The sequence below is a fragment of the Lutzomyia longipalpis genome, chromosome 3, assembly GCF_024334085.1.
Source record: "Lutzomyia longipalpis isolate SR_M1_2022 chromosome 3, ASM2433408v1".
NCBI lineage: Eukaryota > Metazoa > Arthropoda > Insecta > Diptera > Psychodidae > Lutzomyia > Lutzomyia longipalpis.
Genome location: NC_074709.1, coordinates 7,707,571 through 7,735,558, shown reverse-complemented (window position 1 = coordinate 7,735,558; position 27,988 = coordinate 7,707,571). Strand labels below are relative to the sequence as shown.

Here is a 27,988-nt window from a genome sequence, read left to right as displayed (position 1 = left end):
AATTTGTTTGGAATTTGAGTGATGGATAAAAATGGGTATAGAATTACATGATTATGTATATTGTTTTCAATGTATTTCAATGTTTTATATGTATGTGTGTGTAGCGTAATGAATCAATTTAGGGTCACGTCACGGAATCATTTCCTTGACTTTGACATAAATACCTTCACCTTTTTGTTCTCAATACCCCAGAGTGGTAACATATTATATATGTTTTGCTTTTGTCGTTCCAAACGATAAATTCACAACCAACATGTTATGAAGAAAAAAAAAGAAAGCTCCCAACTTTTATTCAAATTATATTCACAACTCACTTCTTGCTTGACTTTTCATGCTTTTTCATTGATTTTTATTATTCCATTTTCTCTCTCTCTCCGAAAAGCTTTTATCAAGGCTCTTGCTATTTTTTTTTTGTTTACTCGTCTTCCTGAATTATATAATTTAACTTTTCTTCAACAAAAAAAAGCTCCAGAGGATTTATTTATTTTTAATTAATTTAGATTTTAATTGTTATTAGAAAATTCCTAAAAATTGTCTCATTTTTGGTCCATTAATCTCTCTCTTTCGATGGGAAAATGAAATTCTCCTAAAAATCCTTTTTCATCTCTCACCTGGAGAATGTTTTTCTTTTTTTTTTTTTGTTGAAAATAGAGAGAAAGAGAACATATTTTTCCTTCTCTTTAAATACATACTGACCCCAAAAACAAACTATTTTGATGCTCTCTCTGCACCATTTATGGGGGAAAAAGGATTGCAAAGAGGTGGCAGAGAGAGAGAGCTGGTGCCTGGGATGATAGGGTTGAAAAAATCAATAAAACTCAAACCCATTGAATAAAGGCTAAATACATATAGTTGTTATTTTCCTTGTTGGCTACATCAAGCACATTATACAGAGAGACTGAATGTTACCCCTTAAATGAAATTATTTTAGTTTGAATAAACAGCAAAATTGCACAGAAAAGGTTACAAAGAGGAATCAGGTGTTATTTTTTTTTATTGTTTGTTTTAAATTCAAAAATTTAGCATTTGTTGGATCTAAAAATTGTCCTTTAAATGTGAAATAAAGAATTAAAAACAATTTCAATTGGAAACTACCAATAGTTCAATTTTTCTTTAAAAAATAAAAAGATTTATGAGAGTTTTTAAGGAGAAGAAATTGAGAAAAATGCTCTAGAGTAAATACTCTAAACTAGAGCACACATAATCCCTTTCCTTGTACATCATTTTCTGCTATATTTTACGTCCACGTGGAATTTGCTTATAAAACTTTGCACCCACGCGGACTTATGTAATTCACAGTGTGAAATATTCTGCGTGAATTTATTGAAATCCACAGGGATGCACAGAAAATGTCTTCACGGCTCTATCTTTATTTTATTCTCGCGTAATAAGGGATGGTCACGTTATTTTGGAAACTCTACAGGAACAAAATGGCCAAAATGTGAGAATTTCAAATAATTTTTTTGAGCACAAAAATTTATTTTCTAAATTGAAAATACTGAATTCTTATCAGTTTTTGGCCATTTAACAAGAGTGCAAGCAAATTTCGAATTTTTGGTTTCAAAATTGGCTTGAAAATCGCTTTTCAAAGTCCCCGAGTTTCCAAAATAACGTGACCATCCCTTAGATGGAATTTTCTTTATCTAAAAAAATTATTTAATTAATTTTTTTATTCTTCTAACTTAGCAGGATAGTTAGTGTCCTGATAAATTTATTTGTTCAAAGCTTGTAGAAGTTTGTTATTTGTTTATCCATTAATAGTGAAGCCAAATTCGTGATTGACTCTTGTCTAGCATTTTAAAGCTTCGCCTCTTCATCCCCCAAGGAGATTTTTAAATTTATCTAAACTCCTATAGTAGCTAAGAGGTTTATATATTTTAGTTGCCATAAATTAATAACTCTTCGAGCTGTTCTCGAATTTAAATCGAATCGGCCCCAAAAATAATCCCTTAGAAAGCTCTACGGATGTTAAGAGAACATTTTAAACTTAAAGAAATGTCCACATGCAGTGCTATTATATCAAAAAGATTTAAAAAAATACAACTTTGAGTATTTCAAAAATGAATAATTATTTATTTATCAGTTTTTGAACAGGGATCGAAAATTTCACTAATTCTTGATTTCCTTCAAGCATTCCTGCACCTAATTACTAAATATTTAATTGAGAAAATCGTCACTGAAAAAAAATTGCGTCAAATTGATGCAAAATTGCCAATTCAAACGACTTTTTTAGCTGCAGATTTGCTTAATTTATTATTGCGCCTAAATAATCACAAACTTTGATCCTTCAAATAACTTTTTAGTCACTTCCGGCAATAAAATCCATAGTAATGATTTGCACCCGAGAAAAGTGAACAAGAGTACTTTATTTGGGAAATAAGGGGTAAAATAACCTCAAAACATACGTGTTTTTTACGCTTAACCACTGAGGAAGGCTCCGAACGGAGCCGAAAGCTCTGGAAAACGTGAGTTTTTCTGGGTGAGAAACCCCACTTTGCCGACGAAAAACCCGGAAAATCATTATTAACCTCAAAACAATGGTTAAAATGTATGAGATTTTGACAGGTACTTACTACCAATTTAATCCTCCACATTAGATTCTGAGTTTGACTTGAATTATCTTCCAAAGAAAAGACTTTTCTCGAGATTTTCTTTCTGCTATCTAAAAGTAATTAAAATTCCCTACACATAGATGCTAAATTCATCGAGATAAGTCCAATAAATATTCTGCGACGATTTTAAGGTTCAAATTGGTAGCAAGTTCCAGTAAAGTCCTCCAAGTGTTAAATGAGTGATAATCAGCCTACTAGTTCATTCTGACTTTGAGTAAATTTTTGACAAAAATTAACAAACTTTTTACTAAAAACTTTTTTTTTAAATATGTTTTTTTTTGTGTTACAGAAAATACAAAGAGCATAAAAATGTATTTTATATTAAAAAAAAATGTTTGGGAAAATAAATTATTTAGAAAACCCTAGGGGAGACCGGGGTAAAAATAGTCATTTTCGAATTTTCAAATGCCAATTTCTCCCAAAAAATAAATCGGAAAAATCGGAAAAAATTAGGGTGCAAAGCCTTACCAACCTATAATTTTTGACAGTAATTTGGAGGTTATCCGATCAGTACTTTAGGAGTTAAAAATAAAAATAGATTTTTGGCCCATTCCCCAAACTTTTGCGTATTGAGAAAAACGCGTTTTCCGAAGTTTTCCTTCAGCAATTTTCCAATCTGATAATTTTTCTCACTAGCTGGGTTACTTTAGAAAACGTTGCCAAGGTGTATTTTTCATTAACTTTTAATGATTTTTCTCTACAATTTATTGAATCAAAACATACCCCTTGGGGTAGATCTAGTCATCCCATGTAAATCATATGGGAGTTCGAAATTTTCGACATATTTTCTATTCATTTGGTGCAAAATGGCGTGTTTGAGAAAATCGCAAAATTCTCTGTTTTAGTGCGTATAAAAGTGAAATTCCTTGTCGTGAATCAAAAGGTGAGAAGTTTAGCTATCAACTACTATCAATCTCTCAGGCGGAAAATCTTTGGAAATGTCGGAAAATTCGACCGACTTTATTTAGCCAACTGGTGACTATATTTACCCGCCGCGTTTAAAAAAAGTCACAAGCGGAAGGGTTCAGAAAAACCTCGAAAACTCATATTTTCCGTGGAGATAGAAAAAAGTGGCCTGAGACGAAGTTGTAGGCCAGAAAATTTCCTATAAGAATGACCTATCGAGGAAATTTTCTTGCCCTTGGGGAATCCTGCAGATAAGGATTTATGCAAATTGACTATTTTTACCCCGGTCTCCCCTAATGGTCATAAAAATAGAGCCCACACTGTACTAATATCATCATTTTATACCCATTTTGCACCTTTTTTACGCGTGATTGGTGGCAAAATTGACATGAAGGAAGAGAAAAGAAAAGCGATATGATGGGAAATATATTATTAATATGTGTATAATAATAATGTGGTGTGGATGGGTGAAGAAAGAGAGTGAGCGTGTGTGAGAGAGAGGAAGAGGGAGGGAAGGCGTAATAAAAAATTTAACGTTGTCGCATTTTTCTTGTTACACGTTGGTGCGCGGGCTATTTTTAGGGCGGCGGTGCCAAGGGTAAACATTTAACACGGAGCCATGCAATGCGTGAATCAACGTCACCACCACGTACGCCAACGCCACGATCTGATTTGCTGACAAGCACCGCGTCCTCGCCAATGACTTCATGTGGTGTACCAGTGAATACGGTGAGTGTGTCGCAAGCGTATGCGGACACAACTCCTGCCACATCGAGTGATAGTCGCCTTCAAGTACAATCATCGGCAACATCGACATCACCCACATCGGGGAGTCCGTCCTCCCCCAATGTTCTCGATACGCCATCCGTTATTGTAACGCAGCAATCGCAGCAGCAGCAGCAGCAGCAATCGCAAACATCACCGCCGATCATCTTTTCCACGGATGACGGTGGTAGGAGCCAATTGGATGTGGATTTCCCCAAATTGACACCACCAAAGTCCAAATCACCACGCAATACGGGTGGTGGTGGTGATAAGTCCAATGTGGGGCAACAGACAAGCCCCAAAGTGCCCCAGAGTAATCATGCGACGAGCAATAGTGGGACGAATACGGAGACAATTGCAATTCCCAATCATCACCATCACCATCACCGGCATCAGCATCAGAACACATCACCGGGGAATGTGTCACCGTGCTCACAGCATTCCTCCAATGGGGGTACAGTGATCAATGTGGTGGACACGAGTCCAATACCATCGCCACAGGGTGGGCAGCATGGGTATGAGAAGGAGGGCAGAATGCGCGAGGGGCATTGCAATTATGACGGGGAAAGCGGTGAGAGTCCATCGGATGGGCCGACGAGTGGACGTGGGATGAACGATCGTGGTGGGAAGAAGCATAGAAATGGCCCAGGTGCCAAAGGTACGAAGCCACGACTCAAGGCAATGGGCTCATCGTCCAGTGCAGAAGGCAGTGGTGCAAGTGGAAATGGAGGCTGTGCTGGTGGTAAACCCTCCGTCTTCACACTCCATACAATTTCTTCTTTGATTTGTTGTTTTTAATCAATCTCCTTTTTTTTTATTTCAAACAAAACAATTTAGGTGACAATTTGGCCGAACAATATACGGACCAAAGTGGAGTGGATCTGATTCAATTCTTCAAGGAAACCCTCAATAAGAATATAAAAGACAGAACAATGTTGCTTCGGATTGAAAAGGAATTACTTGCCTTAGTGTATGACAGAACGTAAGTTTTTTCTCATTTTTTTGTTTCGTTGCTTTTTAGAACATTTCAAAGATTTTTTTTTTAAATGTTTTTGTCGTGTAGTCGCAGTCAGACAAAATTCCCTCCAACATCGTCGTACAATAGGATGCTAATTCACCGAACAGCCGCCTATTTTGGCATGGACCACAATGTTGATGCAACACAAACGTGTGTTATAGCAGAAGTTTCAAAGAATACAAGAGTTCCAGAAGTAAGTACATAAAATTTTACATTTTTCCTGGGCATGAATTCTCTTAGAGGGAAAAACTCCCGTGATAAACTCCTGAAGGCTTTAGCGCTTTAAGAGAAATGTGAAAACTGGGAAAATCTTACGGGAGTTTGTTACAGATGCATTATTTTACTTAGAAGATCAAGCCCACGTGAAGTTTACTTCACTTTTTCCCTTCGGGAGTTTATCACGAGAGTTTTTCACTGTAAGAGAATACAGCCCCTGGGCAAATAAATGAATTTTCTAGCTACTAAATGTAATTTATTACTGATAAAATAATGAGCGTTGTTGGGAATTTCCTGTAAGAAAAGGGGCAAATAATTGAGAAAATTTAGTGTTTCAAAAGGAAAATTTTAAAGCAAAAAAAAATGTCGATTTGGATAAAAATCTTTCTAAGAAAAAAATGTAAGATTTTGACAGTTTAATTGCATTTTTTTCTGTGTTTTGGGGTGTTTATCTGGCGAATATTTTGGCTTTTTAAGTGAATCATCCGAATATTTCTGAAGATCTGAAAAATTATTTGACCATTCCTTAGTTAGGGAAATTGGGCCCAATTTTGACTTCTTTAACTTTAACTATTAGTTAAAATTATTAAGACATTAAATGTGAAAAATTATGGAAAAATAAGGGCTTAATATTGACTTAAAAATGGTATCAGATTAATGAGAATTGATTTCTATTTAATATAATATTGAATATTTGATTTCACATGAACATCTTTTGCTAAAAATCGATAAACTTAAAGATAAAAAAAACTTCAAAACGTATTTAGGAATTTTTCGTTTGAATTTAGTCTCTTTTGGGTTAAATTTACTACTTTTTAGCATTAATTTACTACTTTTCGGTTTGAATCTAGTCCTTTTTTTTAGACTTTTATATATATTTTTTTAAATTCTTCCTCAATCTAAGCTGTATTGGGACTGAAAACCAAATTGGCTTGAATTTTTTTTTTGGGGTTGATTTTACAACTTTTTGGCTTGAATTTAGAACTCTCTCGATTTGATTTAAGCGTTTTTATGTCTGAATTTAACATTTTTAGGCTTAGACCTATATTTGAATTTACTTGGCGAATCATCCGAATATTAGTGAATAAACCGAATACTTCCGAAAATCCGAATAATTTTGTCCAGATAAACACCCCTTGACCGAATCACAACGATTTATCCAAATCTTGACGAATAGTCTGAATTCCTTTAATAAATAATCTGAATCTTGACGAATTATTCGATTCTTCTTTATGAATAAAATGAATATCCTTAACGAACAATGCGAATCTCAACGAAAAATCCAAACTTTGTCGGAAAATCTGAATCTCGACGAATATCGAAATCTTCTTACTGCTACTACTATAGAGGCTTTTTTCATATCGCCTTAGTGTTTTTGTAAATGTTTTTGAATATTCTTAGAGAAAAATCAGAATTTCAACGAATAATCCGAACCTTGACGAATAATTCAAATTTCGACAAATAATTCGAATCTTCTATACGAATAATATAAATATTCTTGACGAATAATCCGAACTTCAACGAAAAATTCTAATTATGAAAAATAATTCAAATCTCCAAATCACGACGAATAATCTGATTCGCGACGAATAATTTGATTCTTTTTGGCGAATAATCATAATCTTTCCCGAAAAATCCTATTCTTGACGAATAATTCGAAGATTTTCATTCAGATAAACATCCCTTGAAAAATATTCATCAATTTTAAGAATTTCGTAATTTTGCTTCTGAAAAGAACCTTTCAAAAGCTTATTTTTGTCTTTTTTAATTTTTAAGACCTTTTCCTGCTTCGAAATCACTCGAAATAAAAAATAAAAATTTAGTCGTACCATGATCGAAAATCTTTAACACTTTGCCCAGTGGTTAGCGTTCTCATTTTCCCATGCAAATGTCCCAGGTTCAAGTCAAGGTGAAACATATTTTTTTCTTCGATATTTCTTTTTTTAAATTTATTTTAGAACTATAATTCCCACGAAGATTTTTAATTTTTGAGAAGAATTTTAACAAAAAGAAAAGCATAAAAATAATAAATAAAGAATAACAGGAAATTGAGTGAGAAATTCCCCATTTAATTACCCCAGACTGTGTTCAATGGAAACATCTACTTCCATTGAATACAGCGCCTCAGCTGTTTGCCCTTTGTCCTTGGGTAAAATTTACACAGAATTGCATGTTTGCAAAGCCACTGTATTCCCATTAATCACCAGATAGTGTGGTGCAGGAACATTTTTGGCATTGTTTTTGTCAAAAGTGGGAAAACGGAAGTCCTTCTACGAGGACGACCTAAATAAAATAAGTTTTAACATCTATATTGCATAAAATTTGTCACTTTTTTGGGGAATTGAAATGATTTTTTTTTCTTTCTCTTTTTGTGTGAATTTTCTTTCAAAAAAAAAAAGATTCGCTTTGAGACATTGATACGTGAAATGGATGAACCGCGAAAGTCAATACTAAAGCGTGATTCACATAGTTTCGATGAGTACCGTCAGGGGCTTTTGCCGTGCCCGGATCGTGGGATGTTGGATAGGAAATCAAAGAGTTTCGAGGAGCGCGAGGAAGAGTACGAAAGGGCACGGAGGAGAATCTTCAAGGATAGAGATTGCGGTGGGGCTGATTGTTCGGTGGAGGAACAACATTGGCCATGGTCGAGTTCGGAGAGTTCCGAAAATTCCGGGAGGCACAAAATGGCTCAAAATAATCGTCTCCTTAAAGTTCAATCTCTCGTAAGTTTTCTAAATTAGTTTATTTTTTTTCTGCGGGAATTTTCAAATAAATTTTTGGGAATGTTTCTTTGGTGGTTAAAATAGTCTGTGGATACACGAGGCGATGGACGTCCGTGTGTGTCGAAATCTCACAGTTTTGGTGGCTATGGGGGCCCAATGCAGTCCTCCGGGCCACCAGGGCATCAACTATCGCGTGGTGATTCAGTGACATCCACAAAGAGTGCAGGACCACGACTCTTCCCCAAACAGGATTCAGTTGGCAGCACAAATACCCCATGGAGATGTTCTCCATCCAGCAGTGGGTAAGTTCAAATTCAAAAGCTTTTACTTAATACTCTCCTCCCTATAATAACGCGACACATTTTTGCTCGTCAATCAAAAAGGATTGAATAAAGAAGAGCAAAAGAAATGATTAAAAGAATTCTGAGAAGATCAAAAGGAATGTTCAAATGAAAGAATCACAGCTAAAAGGATCAAAAGGATCAGAATTTTAGAGAAATTACGGCAGCTTTGACAAAATCAGAGCTATTCAGTATTCTTATGATCCCAATTTTATTGGAAATTTCAATTTAATAAATTACTACCCTGATAAACGTTCGTTAAAGTTGACGTGAAAAGAAATTAAAATTTTAAGTAAATCCCAGGCGGAGATTCAATGTTAAGTGTCTGAGTTTTAAATTTCAGAATCAGAGAAGAATTTTGAAGTAAAAATGAATATTTCATGAGTCTGAATATTTGATTTGAATGATTTGGAAGTTTAAATTTTTAATTTTTAGAAATAACATTTTAAAAAGACTTTTAAGTGAAAATAAAAAAAAAATTAAGGTCAAAAGTTTTAGTGTCTAAATATTTAATATTAAGTTTTAAAAAATTTGAAAAGTATAATTTGAAAAAGAATTTAAAGGTGAAAAGAAAGAAATTCAGCAAACAAATATTGCTATTTCAGGCTAAAAGTTTCAAGTTTCAGGACCTGAATGTTAAATTTTTTTAAGTTAAAATTTCAATATTTGAAAATAAAAAAAAATTTAAAAGGATTTTAAAATTAAAAGAAAAATTCATAAAATAAATTGATATTTTCATTTGTTGAAAATATGAACAGTATTCTAAATTTTTATTTATTTTTTTTTTAATTTTATGAACTAAACAAATGAGAATCTAAAGGAAAGTTCTTTGAATAGATTATTTTATTAATAAAGTTAGGAGTTTTAGTGTCTGAATTTTAAAATTTTATCTCATTAATTGTAATTGTATTTTACATGCTGAAAATTGCTTTCAGGATATTTTCAGTTTCAATTTTTTTACATTTCAGTAATTTAATTGTTTTTTATGACTAAAATTTTAATTTAATGAGAATGAATTTTACATTTTAAGGTCTGAATTTAAATGAGGGAAAACTAGTGGGTGAATTTTTGATTTTAAAACTTATTTGAAATCTTTTTTCAACCACTGAAATTTAAAATTCAGAAATTGAAATTTTACTTTTTTTTTTGTTGAAATTTTCAAATTCAACCTCTGAAATTTTAAATAAAAACACTTTTTAGTGAATTTCCGCCAATTTTTTTTTAAATTAAGATTTGTAAAGCAATTACTCTTGCTAGTTGAATTAAAAAAAATGTAAAATTTCTTAAAAATTTAAAAATTGTGTGTTTGTAGATATAAAACACAAACACAATCTCTTCGCTCTGATTCCATTACACCGTCTCCAACTGGTTACGGTAGCGGCGATCACACGCCGGAGCCCCAATCAGTGCTCCCCTCACCAGCTGCCCGTGGTGTTGTGTGGGCCGTGACTGATATGGCCAGTGTGCCGCGCGGTAGTGTACTCATTGATCCGCAAACACTGCAGCCCATTGTCAATCAGGACGGGTAATTATTGTCTCGTCTCTCGTGTTTTGTTCTCCTTTTTTTTTAAATTAAAAGAAAAAAACTTAATTTTTATTTAATTGATTTTCCTAATTATTTTTTTTTGTTTAAAAACTAAATTTGATCTCTTTTCTGCTGCCTAATTTTTTGCATCATCAGTTTTTTGTTTCTCTCTCTCTAAAACTTAATTATTGTTGCAAGCCTTGCGGAGCACTTTTATCTCTATTTTCTTCTCATTTGATTTTGAGTTTTTTTTTTTTGTATTAAACTGGCAGAAAATTTGCTTTATTTGTTTCTATTGCAACACGACAATAAAAATAAAAACATTTATACATAAAAACACGCAATTTTCATTGCAAACAAAAGTATTCAGAATTAGGGAAAAAACATTTAAATTTTTCAAAAGTTGAATAACAATAAAGAGGAGAATAGGAGATCTAAGGCGGAATTCACTACTCAGTCGGGCTTAACAATTAAAGTCGGTCTTATGGATCTAAGTCAGTTTTTTATGTCTGACTTAAAAATTTTAAGTTTTAAGTTCCAAAAAGTGCATCTGACAATTTCTAACCATCAAAATTTGTAAAATGTTAATCTGACTTAGAAATTTCAAGATCGACTTACAAATTTTAGGACCGACTTTAAATTTAAGGTCAGTCTTAAAAAAACTGACTTAAAACCTTAAGACCAACTTATAAAACGATTTAAATTTTTAAGCCCAGCTTAGTGAATTCCACCCTTAGTTTTATTTTTCAGTACATTAAGCAAAAATTAAAAGGAATTTAAAAATGTTTTTTTTAAAGGATTCTATTCATTTTTTTTAAATTCTTTTGTAAAATGTTATTTATAGATGAATAAAAAAAAAACTTTTTATTGGGTCAAAAAACATCCTGGAAAATATAAAAATGATTTTTAAATTCAGCTTCAAATTCCCTCACAAATAATATCTAAAATGAAATGAAAAAATAAAAAGAAAATGCAACAGAGAAAATTTAAAAAAAAAAATAGATTAACCTATTAAAAATGTTTGTAAAAATTGTCAAATAATTGCGGTTTCTTTTACAACTTTTACGGAATTTGGTGATGACAAAAAAAGTGTAAAATAAGCCTTAAATAATTATCTTCAATGGGGCTTCGATGCATTTGCTTCATGCAAAAATAAAGAAATATAGGGGGACATGGACATGACGACTATCTTATAGGAAATTTTCCGGGCTACAACTTTGTCTCAGACGATTTTTCTCTATCTCAACGGGAAAATGCATTTTCAGGCCATTTTCCAAACCCTTGCACATTTGCCTGTTTCAAAAATTATGGGGCAAAATGTTAGTTTGTGTTTTTTGGCCTTAAATTTCAATTTTATGAATTTATTTCATCTAGACACTATAAAAGCAATTGATAATAAGGTATTTGTGTAACAATTAGAATTTTTTTTTTAATAAAAAAAAATAAGAAAAATGAAAAATTTATGAAATTGCACTTTTTATTTTTTAAATAATTTTATATTTGTAATAGAGAGTAATATAACATGCTAAATTATAAGTATTATTTGTGCCGACTGGAAAAAAATAAAATAAATATGTAGTGCCCCCCCCCCCCCTTCGATGGCCTGGTGGGGCCATCCCCTCTTGTTCATTAGCCCCACCAGAGCCATCCAAACATATATAAAAGAATTGTTGTAAGGAGAATTGGATGATTATTAAAGAAGTTTTATTAAAAGAATATGTTTATTAAATTGATAAAAAAAAGCATTACAAATAAACAAAAAAAAAGTTAACAGCCTTAAAAACAGTTTCTAACATTTTGCCCCAAGTGGTACTTTTTAGTGTCAGTGTTCTACGGGAAAACCCGGAAAATTTAGACTAAATTCGTGTTCAGCAATAGTTACTCTATCAAAAAATGCATTTGGATCAAAAAAAATACACAGAAATACGCCAAAATACGATATTGAAATGAAAGGTCAAAGTAACTATGAAATTCGAAAAATTTATTTTTTAAATAAATCCCAAAATATTAGATCAATTATTATAAAACTTTATAGGCTTAGTTAGAGTTATAAAAGGTACCTTTTGACTAAATTAGAACAATTACGAAATAATATTTACTGAGATATTGGAGATGTGTGGTCTTGATTTTCTAACATTTTGCCCCATTTCCCCCTATCAGTGCGGTAGAATAGGGGCGTGACCTATTTATTTTTCTAATAGGTACTACATTTCAAATGAGATTTTTCAATAATTCTCAGTGAAAATTAAAAAGTTAATTTTTGTTAATTTTCTTGAATGTTTTTTGGACATCTACAGGAGTTTCTACAAAGGATTTTACAAGTGAACAAAAATGAATAGAGTCCTTTTAACTGCAAACAAATGACGGGAAAAATTTATTTTAAAATATGTTTTCAATAATTTGCGAAAAAAAAATAGATTTTTAATGGAAAAAAGGATCAAAACAAACCATGAAAAAAATCCAATATACAGGGTGGCCAGGAAATTAGGGCATGATTTTAACCGCGAATAACTTTTGATTGGATTGAGATATCTGAAAACTTCTGCCACCAAAAGGTGCGTAAACTCAAAAAGTTTTATTTGCTTTTTATTTCAAATCGATATCTTAAAAATTGTAGCCGCAAGAGCAAAAAACGTGAAAAAAAGCGTTTTGTCGATGTCAAATATACTGCTTTTCATGTCAAATTAACGCTGAATTGCCACATGATGACAATATCTGATTTAACTCAAAAATATTCTTAAAATGTTTGAATATTTAGTCGCATAAAGTCAGGAAAGGCTTCTTTAATTCAAATTTAGTCAAATATTCAATTGTTTAATGATCTTTGGAACTTTTTAATGGATTTTGAGAAAATCAACAGACATGAAATCCAGAATATTTCATCGTTTTCCATACAAATGGTAACTTTTACATTTTTTGCTCTTCCGGCTACAATTTTTAAGATATCGACTTGAAATAAAAAAGCAAAAAAAAACTTTTTGAGTTTACGCATCTTTTGGCGGCAGAAGTTTTCAGATATCTCAATCCAATCAAAAGTTATTTGCGGTTAAAATCATGCCCTAATTTCCTGGCCACCCTGTAGATATTTTAAAAGGAGTTTGGATTTTGTGTGAAAGTGTAGATCAATGAGGAAAACACGATACATTATAAAATGAAGAAAAAAAAAAACATTTCACGAGCTATTTATTTATTTACTTTAATATTTCTATCTTTAATGTATTGAAAACTTTTTTTTTCGTTCAATGTAATATAAAGAATTTTTATTTCTAAAAAAAATGTTTATTTCCTTCAATTCAGTGTGTGTTTGTGGAGAGAGGAAATTAATACATTGAAGGATGTTTTTCCTATTTTATTTCGTGTACTTTCAGTTCGCTGTACTTATTTGACCCGTCAAATTTGCCACCAGGAAATCTTCACAATAACAATAACAATAATATAATGATAAAACCCCCAACACATGTGCCACGGAATAAGAAATATGACAAGACAAAGTCATCAATGAGGAATAATGACATTTGCGATGGGAATGAAAATAATAATAGCTTAACGCACAGCGTTATAATGGAAAATCAAACAGCCAGTTCATCCACAGAAGGTGGGAGGAAATTCTTTTATTTTTTTTTGGAGGGAAATAAATTGTTAAAAAAATCGTTTTTTTTATGGGGATGGTATTTTTGTAGATTTAACTAGTCCCCAAATTGATGAGGAGGAAGCTCATGGGAGGCAGTCGGAATCTCCAATGCAACTCCACCATCAGGCAGCTGAAAATACAAAGATTTCCCCGCAGAAGATGCAAAAGAGTCAGGCAACTAGTCCAAATATTCCCACGCAAGAGATTATTCTACAATCTGGTGGATTAAATGAAATTGTAAGTTTTGTGCTTTCTTCTCTTCTTTTTCTGTTCATCTCATGTAGAATTTTCTTAGTTTTTGTGTGGCAAAATCAATCACAATTTAATCACTAAAAAAATATATTAGTTGGTGTTCCACTTCGTGGCCAACACCAAGTATTGTAATCGTCGGAAAAACCGACCACCTCAGATCGGGCTCAAACTTGGTATGAGCACGTTTTAGACATCCCACATTACGAAAATGGTGGTGGAAAATTTTTGATCCGGCCGTCCTTCCGGTCGTCCAAACTTTGCCTTATATCTCAAGAACGGTAACAAATAGAGACTTCCGGTTTGAAGTTTTCTATAGAAATGTGGGTGTAAAATTTCATTTTTTCGTATTTTCAAAATCCAAGATGGCCGCCGTCCGCCATTTTGAACTACTGTCAACCACTTCCCTTATAGCTAGAGATCTGAAATTTTAGTATGTTGTAGAGCTCAGTGAGACGTTTTCATCGATAATTCATACTTGAAAATCGGTCAAGCCGTTTAGCAAATATGGCGGTCTAAAGCAAAAAGTGTTTTTTTCGATATAACTCGAGAACGTCTTGACTGATTTTGACCATCTTGGTATCAAATGAAAGGTATTGAGAAGCCCTACAACTGTCTAAAACATTCCAAGTTCCAAAAACATCCGCAAGAGGCGCTAAAAACAAAAACAAAAATTGCCTAACTTTAAGGGGCAATATCTCCGAATATCTGTTATCGTTTTCCTTTAAATTTTGATATGTTGTGGCCTGACTCAATAGCTATCACCAGTCCGAAAATGAAGAAAATCTATGTCGCCGTTTAGAAGATATCGTCATTTGAAAAATTCTTGATTTTGAAAAGTTCTAAGAATCATATCTCCTGTACTGCTTGACCGATTTTGCTCATCTTAGTATCAAATTAAAGGTTTTGCAAAACTCTACAACTTTCTAGAACATCAGAAACCTCTAGAATCATTCCTTCGGGACAAAAATGCGAAAAACTCTTTTTGTGAAACAAAAATCCGCCATTTTGTGTTCTAGAGGTGACCTTGAAAATCATTGTGATATATATCAAATTTTAGCTTATTTCTAGACCTTTCCAAAAATAGTCAAGAAATTTCTGTAGGTCTTATAGAACCAGAGTTATGACCATTTTTATCCATCAAATTACTGAATTTTACAAAAAAAAATCAACTTTGCCTACTTATACTGCTCACAAATCGCATTACAACGTATAAACAAATTTCTACACGTTGTGGGACACCAACTCTTATAACTGGACGCGTTATGATTGACTTTTTTTTGTAATATATCTCCAACACATTTTTAAAATAAAAAATCTTTCCTTAATATTTGTGCGTAAATTCTTCTATAACAATTTCTGTATACTTGTCTTTCCACCCACAACACAAACACACAACACACACACGAACTAAACCTCTGTGTTGCTGTCTAAAAATCAATGTCAATCGCATTTGTGTGCCGCCACATGGGTTGTGATAAAAAATAAAAAATGTTATTAAAAAAAAATCAGCCATCAATTGCAACTAATCAAAGCACAAGTGCAACACCGGCAAGCACAGCAGTTGCAGTTAATTGCGAAGGTGCTTATCTAACAACAAATGCTTCCTCCACCACAACAAATGCCGTGACAACATCCCCCGCCGCGGAATCCGCCGTGATTCCCAGCACAACAGTCACGAATGCAATCATAACCACCACATTCACAACCACATCCGGCACCCAAAGCGCCACTAATCATCCACATCAACCATCGTCGACGTCACAAACTAATGCCACTCACAGCAGCAATAATGTACAGGATACGACGGCTAAGGTGCACCATCAGCATCCACGGCAGGAGGACGGTGCACAGCTGGCCAAGTCGTCTGTGATGCCGTCTGTGATACCCGTTATGGGCTATACCACCACAACGGGGTATCCAGCCATGGAGAATGGTGCCATATTTCCAGCCCCAAATGCCCCATATCCAACATATCAACAAGGGGTGAGTTATACTTACTTAATTACTTACTTTTCTACCACAAAGGGGTTCATGCAGCTTACAAGGGCCAAGTAACCTAATTGAAATAAACGGAGGAAACAATTTTGACCAACACAGTCTTGAAGGGAATCAAAAAAGGATAAAGAATCGCCAAAAATATTCACCATTTTCCACTGGGGTCATAAAGAAAAATGCTATTAAAGTTAAAATTGGCCCCCATTTGCCATTTTGTCCCTTTCAATGCAAAAATTTTCGAGAAAATTTTTAAAAGGTCTTCTGAAAGATTGCTAGAACAGTAATTTTATTGTTATCCATTTGTACATGAATGAGCCTTTAATTTAAGGACAGTCTCTTAGGAGAGTCTTTGGTATGGACATATTTTAAATATTTTCATTTATCTTCAAGTTCTTAGACTTTAGTTATCCAGTTATGGCCATATTTAAAGTCTAATTATTGAAGTGTAAGAAAATCAATTTTTGCAATTTTAGGTGAGATGCCATTTTGTGATTTTCCGAGTTTTTCAGAGAACTGCCCTAAAACACAAATGTAGGTTTTTCTTAGGATCTACTGGATGAATTTTGATGAAATAAAAGGTAAATGAAAGAAGACATGACAGTGGAAAATGTACCGGAACAGAATTTTGAATTTCCATTCTGGAGCTGAGAAAAGTGATAAAACGTGAAAAAAAATTGTGCACAAATATCACATTTTTCTCAGCCCCAGAATAGAAATTTAAAATTCTGTTCCGGTACATTTTCCACTGGTATCTCTTCTTTCATTTGCCTTTTACTTCATCAAAATCCATCCAGTAGATCCTGAGAAAAACCTACCTTTGTGTTTTAGGGCAGTTCTGTGGAAAAGTAGAAAATCACAAAATGGCGACGCACCTAAGATGGGGAAAAGTTATTTTGTTACTCTTCAATAATTAGGCTACAAATGTAAACAACATCGGAAAACTAGGTTTAAAAAAAATCCCAGGAAAAATAAAAGCATTAAAAGTGTGTCAATTCCAACAATTTGCACAAGAGACCCTCCCTTAAGAAACATTTTCTTTATCGTAAAATATAAATCTATTGGACCGATTTGGATGAAAATTTGTGAAATGTTTGAAAAAAAAAAGAAAAGTAAGAAATTGTGTTTATTCGAATTGATTTAATTTAACTTCACTTTCATATTATTTTACAAATTGCATAACCTAAAAAATTCTACTTAGTTTCCTAGGATTCCTTTGGTCAAGATTTGTCATTTTGTTAAAGTTTAATTCCAGTCGAACAAGAATTCCTAGAATTCGGTAGAAATGGGCTAAAAGAGACAAGAAAAATGAAAATGAATGACGTATTTTTGCATTTTTGAAGAAAAAAATCTTCCAGGTAATTTTAGCCTAACTTTCTAAGTCAGTTAGGCTGTTTTTCGATTTTCGTGTAATAGTTTTCTACAATTTTTACGGATATCCTGATCAAATTCCCAAAATAAGGGGATTTTCTTACACAAAACGAATAAAATCCTTTTCCTGCAAATCTGTTTTATCCTTTTTAGGCTGAATATTCAAAAGGAATAATCAGCCTTATTTTAAAATCAAGTTTCTTGATTTATCTTCAAAAATCGAAGGATTCTTTAATTTATTTATTTTAATAATTTTTTTCTCCTCTTCAGCCGGATGGAAGTGTGTACGCTGTCCCCCCAATGGTTTATGCTTATCCGCCTCCCATGGAGTCCGAGATGTCGGGATATTTCCTCCCGATGTACGATCAGGCAGGTACACCGCGCGATAGTGGCCTAATGCCGGCACCAACCCCCACGGCAGCTCTCTACCAACCCGCTGCAGCTGCAGCTGCTGCAACGGTGGTCCCCATGACACCGTACGCCCCGACGGCGTACTCAAGTGGGCCCCTCTACACGCAGGGTCAGGTGGTCTATACGGCGGCCACGGATCAATTTGGGAGTCCCGCAGCGGCCGCCGCGGCGACACCGCAGTACCCAATCCCGGCGTATCCAACCATGACGTATCCGTATCCAACGTACAACGGCACCACGACATATCAGGGGTACTGGGGTCAACCGATGGCCACCACATACTACGTGCCACAGCCGCAATTGCTGCCGCATCCCGCATCAACGGCCAATGGGACAGCTGGTGGGGGTAGCAAGAGGGGGAGTCCGCCGCAGAATGTGCAGCAGCAGCAGACGCACGGATCGAATCCATCTACGCCGCAGACGACGACATTCAATAACCCCTTCGGGTCGACGGGGGTACCAATTGCCGCTGCGGCTGGTGATCCGGGAACTATGTACGCTTTACCTCAACCTGTCTACCCAAATATGCTTCCATACGCCTCCCCGGCAACTGTACCCGTTTCCGCAACTGCAGCCGTTTCGCATCTCCCGCATCATCCGCATTCACATCATGCTGCTACGGATGGTGTTAAAATAAGGTTTGTTTTCATTCAATTTAATTGTTTGTTTGTCTTTTTGTTTGTTTGTCTGTTTGCTTGTTTGTGGGTTTGCTTTTCTGTTTGTTTGTTATACTTTTTCTTTGTTTATCTGTTTCTCTTTTTATTTGATGAACTGTTTCTCTTTCTGCTCGTTTGAGTCTTTTTCTATTTGCTTGTTTGTTTGTTTGTTTCTCATTATGTTTGTTTTAATTTTTGGTTGTTGGTCTGTTTTTCTTTCGGTTTATTCGTTTGTTTGTTTATTCCTTCTTCTGTATGTCTGTTTCTCTTTCTATTTTATTTTGTTTATTTCTATAATTGTTTGTGTGTCTCTGTTTGTCTGTTTGTTTGTTTCTTTTCCAGTTTGTTTGTCATTATGCGTGGTGGTCTGTTCCTATTTCTGTTTATTATGCTTCTCTTTTAATTTGTCTGTTTTTTCTTCTGATTGTTCCTTTTTCCATTATTTGTTTCTCTTTTTGTTTGTTTGTTTTTTCAGTTTGTTTTTCTTTCTGTTTAATTGTTTGTTTGTTACTCTGATTCTTTGTCTGTTTTTACTCTTTTTTTTATTGGTTTGTTTCTCTTTCTGTTTGTTTGAGTCTCTCTCTGTTTGTCTGTTTGTTTGTTTCTATTTCAGTTTGTTTGTCTGTTTTTCTTTCGGTTTAATTGTTTGTTTGTTTGTTTGTTTCTCTGCTTTTTTGTTTTTTTTTCCTCTCTGTTTCTTGTTTTGTTTCTCTTTTTGTTAGTATGCTTATTTCTCTCTCCCTGTTTGTTTGTATGTTTGTCTGTCTCTCCTCTCTTTTGTATTTTATTCAATTTAGTATCTCAGAAAAAAAAAAACGTTTAAAATACAAAATAAATAAAAAATCTTTCAACAGATATGGCGTAATGTCCACGACGCAGCAGCAACAACCAACGCAACAGACTCATTCAAATCAAATGCACAACAACACAACGGATCCCGCGCAAAGCTCCTACAATGCTCAGACATCGGGGACGCCACAGTCAACCCCGAGTACGCCCCTTTCACTCCCACTACCCCTCCCGACGGGGCATATGGCGGCAAAGGGGGGACCACCAATCTTCCCCACACCGCCCATCATGACAAATGGTTTTGGGCCCCAATTCCCGGGGGGAGGAGGAGCTCCCACCACGGCCGGGGAGAATGGCTACGGCGGTGCTGGGGGTCAGTATGAGCGGAAGAATCATACAAATGGCAGCGGTGGGCCGCAGCAGCAGCAGCAGCAGCATTCATCGCAGCCAAATCGTAATCGCAATGGTGCTCTTGGTCCGAGGCAGCAGCAGACAAGCTACAGTGGTGGTGTCGTTGGGATGACGCAATCCGCCGGCGGGGCGTCTGGTCATCCCGTGAAGAAGAATCTCTCGCATGACAATACACCAAATGTGGGACGTCCCACAAATCCCGGTGGGGCCTTCCAGAAGGGACGTTCCGATGGTGGTGGGGCGTCGGTGGGAGGGAAGCCAATGGGTGGCGGTGGTGGGCATATGGGGCCACCGGGGGGGAATGTTGTAGCACAGCCCGGTGATAAGGGCCCAGCGGCACGTGGACCGCGCCCAAAGCCGGCAAATCTCGATCTCCGTCGTAGCAATAGTCAGCGCAATACGCCGAGCACAAATTCAACGGAGAGCAACAATTCACCAAATAGTATTGCATCGAGTGAGCAACAGCCCGTCTATATGGCGCGCGGGACGCACAATCCACCGCTGGCGCATCATCATCCAGCCACGGCCATGGGGATCGATCCAGCGGCATGCCATCAGCCCCTAATTGGGGCCGCCTACAATCCAGCTGCGGGGATGTATGTTAAATTCGGTCAGACATACTTCACGCATGTAAGTCCATTGATTTTCTTTTTTTAGCTGTGTTTCTTTCAGACACAGCTTTTGTGTACCGAGCAAAATCGAAAGTCGTCAGATCGGGCTCAAACTTGGGATGAGCACGAATTAGGGTCCCCACATTCCAAAAAACGTATGCGCCAAAAATTTTTTTTTCCGGCCGGCCGGATTATAAACTTAAATTGCAAGAGAACGGTGATAGATAGAGACTTGCGGTAAACGGCAAAGTTTAAATATCGACCTGAAGAAATCCGATTATGAGGTCAAATCCACCCCCCACCCCTCCGTCCGCCATTTTGAATAACCTCAAAATTTTGTTTTCGCTATATCTCAGCCCTTGTAATAGCTAAAAATCTGAAATTTTGATATGTTGTAGGGGCCATCAAGACCTTTCCAACGATACTTCATTTTCGAAAATCGGTCAAGCCGTTTAGTTAATATGGCCGCCACAATTTTTTATCGAAAATCGATCATAACTCGAAAACAGCTTGACCGATTTCGATCAACCCAGGCTCAAATGAAAGCTCTCAACAAGCCCTACAACTTTCTAGAACATCCGAAGTTTCAAAAGTGACCGCTAGGGGGCCAAAAATCAAAAACAAAATTTTCGATGAGTTTTCGATGAATATCTCGAAAACGGCAACATAATTTTTTTTATTTTTTGATATGTTATAGCTGACTATATTATCTACCTTCATGCCAAAAATGAAGAAAATCTATCGATCCGTTCTCGAGATATAGCCTTCCAAAGTTGGCATGTCATATCTCGGGTTCTACAAGTCCGATCTTGATCAACTCAAGCGCAAATGAAAGGTTTCGTGAAGCCCTACAAATGTCTAGAACATTGCAATTTCGAGAAATGACCACAAGAGGCGCTACAATCAAAAACAAAGTTTTCGAAAATTTCGAACTAGAATTTTTCGAAAATGGCGACAAATTTTTTTTTCATTTTTCGATATGTTATAGCTGACTTCAAGACCTTTCAAACAAAAAAAAATTATGAAAATCTATGGATCCGTTCTCGAGATATGGCCTTCTAAAGATTTCTTAGGGTATGACTTTTTACTTTTCCCGACTTTGAGCGTATTTAAACAAATTCGCGTTCTAGTTTGCTCTCACAAAATTGGTACCTACATTGAAAGAAACACAGCTCTCGTAAGCTTGGTCAGCTTACCAGTACATTTTTACCCTTCAATCTCATCCATTTTGTTGTGCAAATTGCCCTTTTGAAAGGTCACACAAAAAGCTATTTTTGCACCCCCCCCAAAAAGGGGTGGTGGGATGTATTTTTATCGCGTGTTTATTTATTAAAGAGAAAGACCTTTTTGAATTTAAATTAGAAGGTTAATCGGTGATGCCAGAAAAAGAATTCTCCTTAATTTTTCTTTCTCAATTTTTCAATTTAATTGGATGTGAGAGAAACGTTGGAAAATTTATTGCTAAATACAAGAGAAGCTGCACAGAGTAAGATGGGGCAGTAAATAAACAAAGATCAATGGCACGGAAGGGAGGAAAATTCAGCAAAATATGTTACCTTTATCACAATTAGTGGGGAAACAAATTGATTTATTATTCTTCCACAAGGACAAATAAATGGGAGAGAAAAACTCGGGAAATGTTAAAGAAGGAAATATAATGTAATGAGAAAAATAATTTTAATTGAATGTTGAAAGGAAATAATCGAAAATATTAATTTCTTTTTAATTGACTGACCTAATTATTAAATTTAGAAAAGTCGAAGAAATATTTCTTTTTTTTTGCCCTATTTTTGTGAGATAAATTGAGGGAATATTTGAAAATTAAAAAGGAAGTTATTGTAAATTTGAATGAAAATTAACCCTTTCGCGTAGACAGAATAAAAAATACTCAATTATTGATATTTTTAACAGGGACGTAGTTGGGTATCTATTTAAGGGGATGTTTCGACGTTGTTGTTTCTAACGTTTTGACACTGTTTTAACGCTGAAAAAAACATTCGATCAGAAAAACATTAAAAAAAAGAAGAAAAAGTTTCCAAAGTTTGACGTATTTTCCAAAGTCTTTTGATCTTTTAAATAGACGTTCTTCATTTTCTAACGTTTAACATTTATGTTTTTATCGTTTGACATATCGTGTTTAACGTTCTAAGTTTTTGCTTTTAAACATTTGATTTTTTTTATACTTTGATATTTCTTTGTATTTTCATATTTAGATATATATATTTTTAAATTTGTTTGACGTTCTTTAACCCTTTCGCGTCTATTAATCCTTTCACGTCCAACGTGAAACATAAGAAACATTGAAACATGCCCTCTTTTATCACGATATTTATTCTATGAATACTCTCAGAGGACATTATTTAGGCAAAACATTTTCTTCGACTTCCTTAAACAATTGAATTTTTATAAAATATTGGGGAAATAAAATGTTTCATATTTGGGTCTACGTACGACAAAAAAAAACGTGAAGGGAAAACGTGAAACATTTTATTTTCCCGAATTTTACGTACATATTTTAATTGTTTTTCCAACTTAGAAATGCCAAAGAAGATGTTTTAATTGAGGAATATTTTCTGAAAGCATACATAGAGTAAATAATAGCGTATGTTTCAATGATTCAACGTTTCTCACTCACTGCAATTTTTATCATTTAGCAAACATATTTTTGACGTTTAACATTACTTCATTAAATTTTCATATTTCTATTTCTAACGTTTGACGTGATTTGTTGGTGTACCGACGTCATTTTTTCTGTTTATATGACATTTCTTTAATGTTTAACACTTTTGATGTTTATTAAAACATTTTTTTCGTTCATGTAAAACGTGTGAAACTTAGAAACATCGAAACATTCCATCTTACCAATATAATTTTTATTTATTCTAGTGATTACTTCTTAATAGACATTTCTCAGTTAGAATGTCTTCTTTTCCCTAATTTACGTAAATTTAACGTTTTTCTAGCTTGCAAAAAACGATTAAATTAATTAAAATTCTGAAAAATAAAATGTTTCATGTTTGGATCAACATATGACACAACGAAACGTCAAAGGATTAGCTGTTTTTCATTCTTTTTTTTGACATTTGTGACGTTTGCGTATCGAACTTTTAACGAAAGTTTTACGTAATTTTTCTATGTTTAAAAATTCTTTTTTTTTTGTTTTTTTTCAAATCTTACCGTAACCTTCAAAGTTTACCTGAACTGCCTAAATTTTTTAGATATTTAATGTTTAGACTTCAAAACTCCCTCCTGGTCTATACACAAAAAAAGAGGATACTTGAGTGTCTTATAATGCGATTTAAAAAATAAAAAATTACCAGCAAACAATAGTCCTTAAAGGGTTAATATTTTCTTTTAATTTTAATTTGTTTTTTTTTTTTAATCAATTTTCTTACAAATTCCTTTTGAATTTTCTTTTCCTTCCGGGGTGGTTTAGCCAACAATGGGATTAGCATCAAGTCGTCGATCGCCACCATCGGATGTTCGTCCACCACCCCTAACACCCATTGCTCCAGGAATGTATCCGATGAATATGATGCTGCCAGGTGAGAAAAATTCTTTTTCTTTTTGTGCAAAAAGAAAATCTTTCAGGGAAAATTTTATTTTTAAATCCATAAATAGCACCACGTCATTTGGGGCCACGTCCAGCGCATTCAGGTGGCTATAAAGGCAACAAGGGTGGTCATCCACCGTCCGGGGTGGCGGCATCTGGGGGACCTAGATAAGGTGTGTGAGTGTGTGTGTTATGTATTGCCAAGTTAAGAGGGAGCTGAAGGGGAAAAAACTGAATTAGTGGCAAAAATGAATAAAAAATAAAAGAAATATTTCCATGCTCCAGGTTCTTCCGCACGGGTGGAAAGAAGAAGAAGAAGAAGAAGAAGGTATATAGTGTGGGGTGGGGTGGGTGGTTCGATGGGTAACTGGGTGGGGGGGATTTGGGGGATGAATGGGGGGTGGGGTGAATGTAATGGTGGGACAGTGTGGGCGTACATGAGAGTGAATTAGAATATTTTTAATATTAAACAAAATAAAAATTATTATTGCATTATGAAGTAAAAGAAATAATGAAAAAAAAATGAAATACATGAAAATATACACCTATTATAAAATAAATTTAAAAATCTACAAAAAAACAGTTATTAAAACATATAAGAGAAGAGAAAATATATTAAGATGAATTAAATGAAAATAAAAAAAATAAAACAACCGCCCGACGAGACCACGAATTAAGCGACAAAGATTGAGGAGATTTGCCAAGCGGAGGGTGGAATGCATGAGTGGGTGGGGTGGTGTGTGTGGAGAGCAAAGGAGCGACGTAGGTGCGTGTAGGGGTGCAACGGAGAGAGAGAGAGGGTGTGTGCGAGAGAGAAAGTATGAGAATATACCGAAACTGTGAGAATTTGCCATATTTACTTACATTTAATGAAAAAAAAGGGAAAGAAAGAAAAGGAAAATGGATAGAAAAGTAAAGTAATAAAAAAAAGATATTGAAAAGAAAAAAATAAAGGGATAAATAAAGAAAAAAAAATAAATAAATGAATAATTTCATCAAGTTATGTTTGAAAACTCCTAATCTATTCATTATAACTGATTAAATAAAAGAAAAAGAAAAAAAATAATAATGGTATAAAAAAAATGACGAAGCAGGTAAATTTAATAATTAAATTTATTATTATTACAACTATTATATTATTAAAGAAGAAAAAAGGAAGAAGGAAAAAAAAGGAAAATGATCTCGTTTTACTCCCCCATTTTTTCCCTTGATTGGACGATTTTTTGAAAGCTATGGATGGATGTGTGAATGCGTGAATAAAAAAAAAATACATGAAACTCAGATAAAAAAAAAACAACTCGAAATAATTTTTTGAATTTCTTTTTTTTTATACAAAAAAAATCATGCAAAGTCAAACACAAAAAAAATCATTATTTAATTTCTAAGCTATTTTTCTCGTCTTATGTATTATATTTAAGAAATATATTTTGTTTTTCTTTTTGTATGTTTTTTTCTTTCTTTCAAATTAAAATGAAAAAAAGTAAGTGAAAAAAAACGAAATCTATCAATAAACTATTGATGAAAAAAAAGTGAAATTAAAAAAGTTGAAAGAAATTTTTTTGTTGCCTATTCTATATACTATATACAAGAGAAGATGAAGGAAAAAAAAAACAAGTTGAATAAATGTGTTACTCTAAGATGAATATATTACGAAAATGTATTTATTTTAATTTATATACAAGAAATATATATATAAAGAATCCTACAAATATTAGTTTTCTTTATTCCTTTCCCCTTGATAAAGTGTTTTTCTTGCAATAGATTTCAAGGAAGACGATAAGATTGATAATTAAGATTGGGAGAATTTTTTTCCTTCGTGAAATTAGGCAAGTTTTGTTTTGTTTTTTATATTTTAGCGCCTCTTGTGGCAATTTCTGGAATTTGCAATGAGTCAGACATTTTTTTAGGGCTCATTGTAACGTTTCATTTGAGTTTTATTCGATGAAATCCGGTCAAGCCGTTCTAGAGTTATCCCGAAAAAAAAAAACAACTTTTTGCTTTAGGCCGCCATATTTGCTAAACAGCTTGACCAATTGATTGAATTTTAACGCCCTCTTGCTGCTTTCTTATGCAGTTTAGGATGTACAGAAAGTTTATTAAAATATTTTTTTTAAGTTAGAGCCTTGAAAATTCAAACAAATATTCTTTAGAATAGGTTATTTGTAAACAGAATAGTTGCCAGCATTTTTTAGTTATGAGACAAGTTTCTCCGACGAAAAATGATAACAAATGAGACTTTATAGGAGCACAGAACTCCTTCCTGAAGCGTCGGCAGAGAACCCGCGTCTTAATCCAGCCGAATTCAAACAACTACTTAATAGATAGTTGTTATAGACGCGGGTTCCCTGCCGACGCTTCCGGAAGTACTTCTGTGCTCTTAAAGTACAAAAAAAAAAGATTAATAAAATTTATCTATTAAATTTAAAAAATTTAGGTTAGAAATTCATTGGCGACTATTCTTTTTAGGAGTCATTTTTTTTTGTAATAAATCTATTTAATTTGAAAAAACCTCCGCGGAAAATGCGCGACAATTTTTCAAAAACTTTTTAACACTTAGAGGATTTATGTGGACACCGTGTCCATTTCGAGTTTTTAAATCGTCATAGATTAAAATGTATTGAACCTATCGTGATAAATACCACGTCTATGTGTAGGGAATTTCAATTACTTTAAGTTAGGCTAAAGAAAATCCGGAAAATATTTTGCTTTTTAAAAGATAATTAAGGTCAAAGTCGAAAATATACGCGGAGGATGAAAATGGTCACCGTGACCAACGGTTTTTTTTTCGAAAAAAATCGACGCGCCCGAAGATTATGAACCATACTCCTGTGTTAAAAAATAGGAATATGGTTCATAATCTTCGGGCACGTCGAAATACTCTTTTGCACAATTGTCAAAGTGTTGTTTACTTTTTTTTTACATAAAAACTCCGGAAAATTCAATACTTAAAATAAGCAAATACAAGGATTAATCTAAAAAAAACCCTTCAGGTAGCCTCCATAAATTGTTTTCTTTTGAGATTGATAAGTGGTTTCAGCGCACCCATAAAAACCAATATTTCAGATTGTCTATCGATTTCAAACTTCCATTATAATATTTTTTTATCCAAAATTTGCGCGAAGCGCAATAAATCCCCCCATTAATTGAATAAAATATGCACGCATAGTTATTTTGCAAATGCAATCTTCCATATTTTCTTGAAATGTTTGAAAAAAAAACCGTTGGTCATTCTGTCCAATTTCATCCTCCGCGTAAGTGAAAATTGCCCGGTCCTCCGAGTGTTAAACATTTTTTAGATGGACAAAAATTGCAAATGGTGTCGAAATATTCGAATTTTTTTTGGCAATCTTCATTTACATTTTTCTATGTGATTTCAGTGGAAATTGGGGACTTTTTCTCCCGATTTTTCTATTTTTCTTTATTCTCTATAAGATGAAATGGGTCGAAATTGTTCTGCGAAAGAGGAAGTTTTTTTTGGCCAGTGTATGAACTTCTTTCTGTTGTTTTTATGGTTTCTCTTCGTCTAATAATCTTTGGCGGATCCTTATTGATTTCATCCCACAGATGATTCTGTCGCCGAAGGACTTCTTTCTGTATTTCTGGAAGTTACACTTCCTTTCCATGGTTTGTATTTCCGACACAATTCACTGATTGTTTCATCTTCAAGTTGGCGCCGCTCAAAAAATGTGAACCTTTCTGCCTCAACGTTTTTCTTTGGGGCTAATTTTGCCCCATTTTGCTCTCAAAATGGCATCGGGGTGTACTGCCCCAATTAATTGCGAGGGTGATCAACGCAGGAACTTTTCCCTCATCCGCGGTTAATTCTCGGATCATTCTCCTCTCCTGGGATGAAGATTCCATCACTCCTACCCATCCTGAGTGTCCTGGAGTACTAACAGAAGCTGCTGCTTGGCCACTTTGCGCCATAACTTCTTTTTTTTCACGCACACCACATTACTCGTCGCCAATAAATGTTGTGTTTATACGGTTGAGTCTGAACAACAAAATAATCTGTTGAGGAACATTTCTTTCTTTTCGAGAACTCAGCAAATTGACGGAATAATTTGCCCCAGTCTTTCCTATATTTTAACCGTTGGCATTCTTCTTCTTCTTCAGCGCTCTGTCTCGCAACAAAATTATGGTTATAGCACAAACACAATGTGCTGCGCGGTGGGAGTTATGAACTTTGAATTTGATATGAAAAT

General features: G+C 34.3%; 3 protein-coding genes across 12 annotated transcripts in view; all 3 read left to right on the top strand.

Annotated features, from left to right (window-relative positions):
* Window positions 1-25,227, top strand: part of LOC129791783 (protein encore) — a 45,841-nt gene extending 20,614 nt beyond the window's left edge. For 5 of the 10 annotated variants that reach the window (XM_055830274.1, XM_055830270.1, XM_055830271.1 and 2 more), the window contains 13 exons: window positions 4,101-5,025; window positions 5,121-5,265; window positions 5,347-5,494; window positions 7,917-8,240; window positions 8,325-8,542; window positions 9,894-10,106; window positions 13,475-13,701; window positions 13,787-13,974; window positions 15,499-15,972; window positions 17,623-18,401; window positions 19,274-20,249; window positions 23,667-23,775; window positions 23,852-25,227. In XM_055830274.1, coding sequence (XP_055686249.1) covers window positions 4,143-5,025; window positions 5,121-5,265; window positions 5,347-5,494; window positions 7,917-8,240; window positions 8,325-8,542; window positions 9,894-10,106; window positions 13,475-13,701; window positions 13,787-13,974; window positions 15,499-15,972; window positions 17,623-18,401; window positions 19,274-20,249; window positions 23,667-23,775; window positions 23,852-23,955 — 4,788 coding nt within the window. In that variant the 5' untranslated portion in view covers window positions 4,101-4,142 and the 3' untranslated portion in view covers window positions 23,956-25,227. The remainder of the gene's footprint in view (window positions 1-4,100; window positions 5,026-5,120; window positions 5,266-5,346; window positions 5,495-7,916; window positions 8,241-8,324; window positions 8,543-9,893; window positions 10,107-13,474; window positions 13,702-13,786; window positions 13,975-15,498; window positions 15,973-17,622; window positions 18,402-19,273; window positions 20,250-23,666; window positions 23,776-23,851) is intronic. The other 5 variants (XM_055830273.1, XM_055830277.1, XM_055830280.1 and 2 more) reach the window with 5 other exon arrangements.
* The window catches only part of LOC129791903 (probable hydroxyacid-oxoacid transhydrogenase, mitochondrial), a 294,221-nt gene that overhangs the window by 179,977 nt on the left and 86,256 nt on the right, over window positions 1-27,988 (top strand). The window lies entirely within an intron of this gene.
* LOC129791802 (liprin-alpha-1) overlaps window positions 1-27,988 on the top strand; it is a 178,184-nt gene that overhangs the window by 63,940 nt on the left and 86,256 nt on the right. The window lies entirely within an intron of this gene.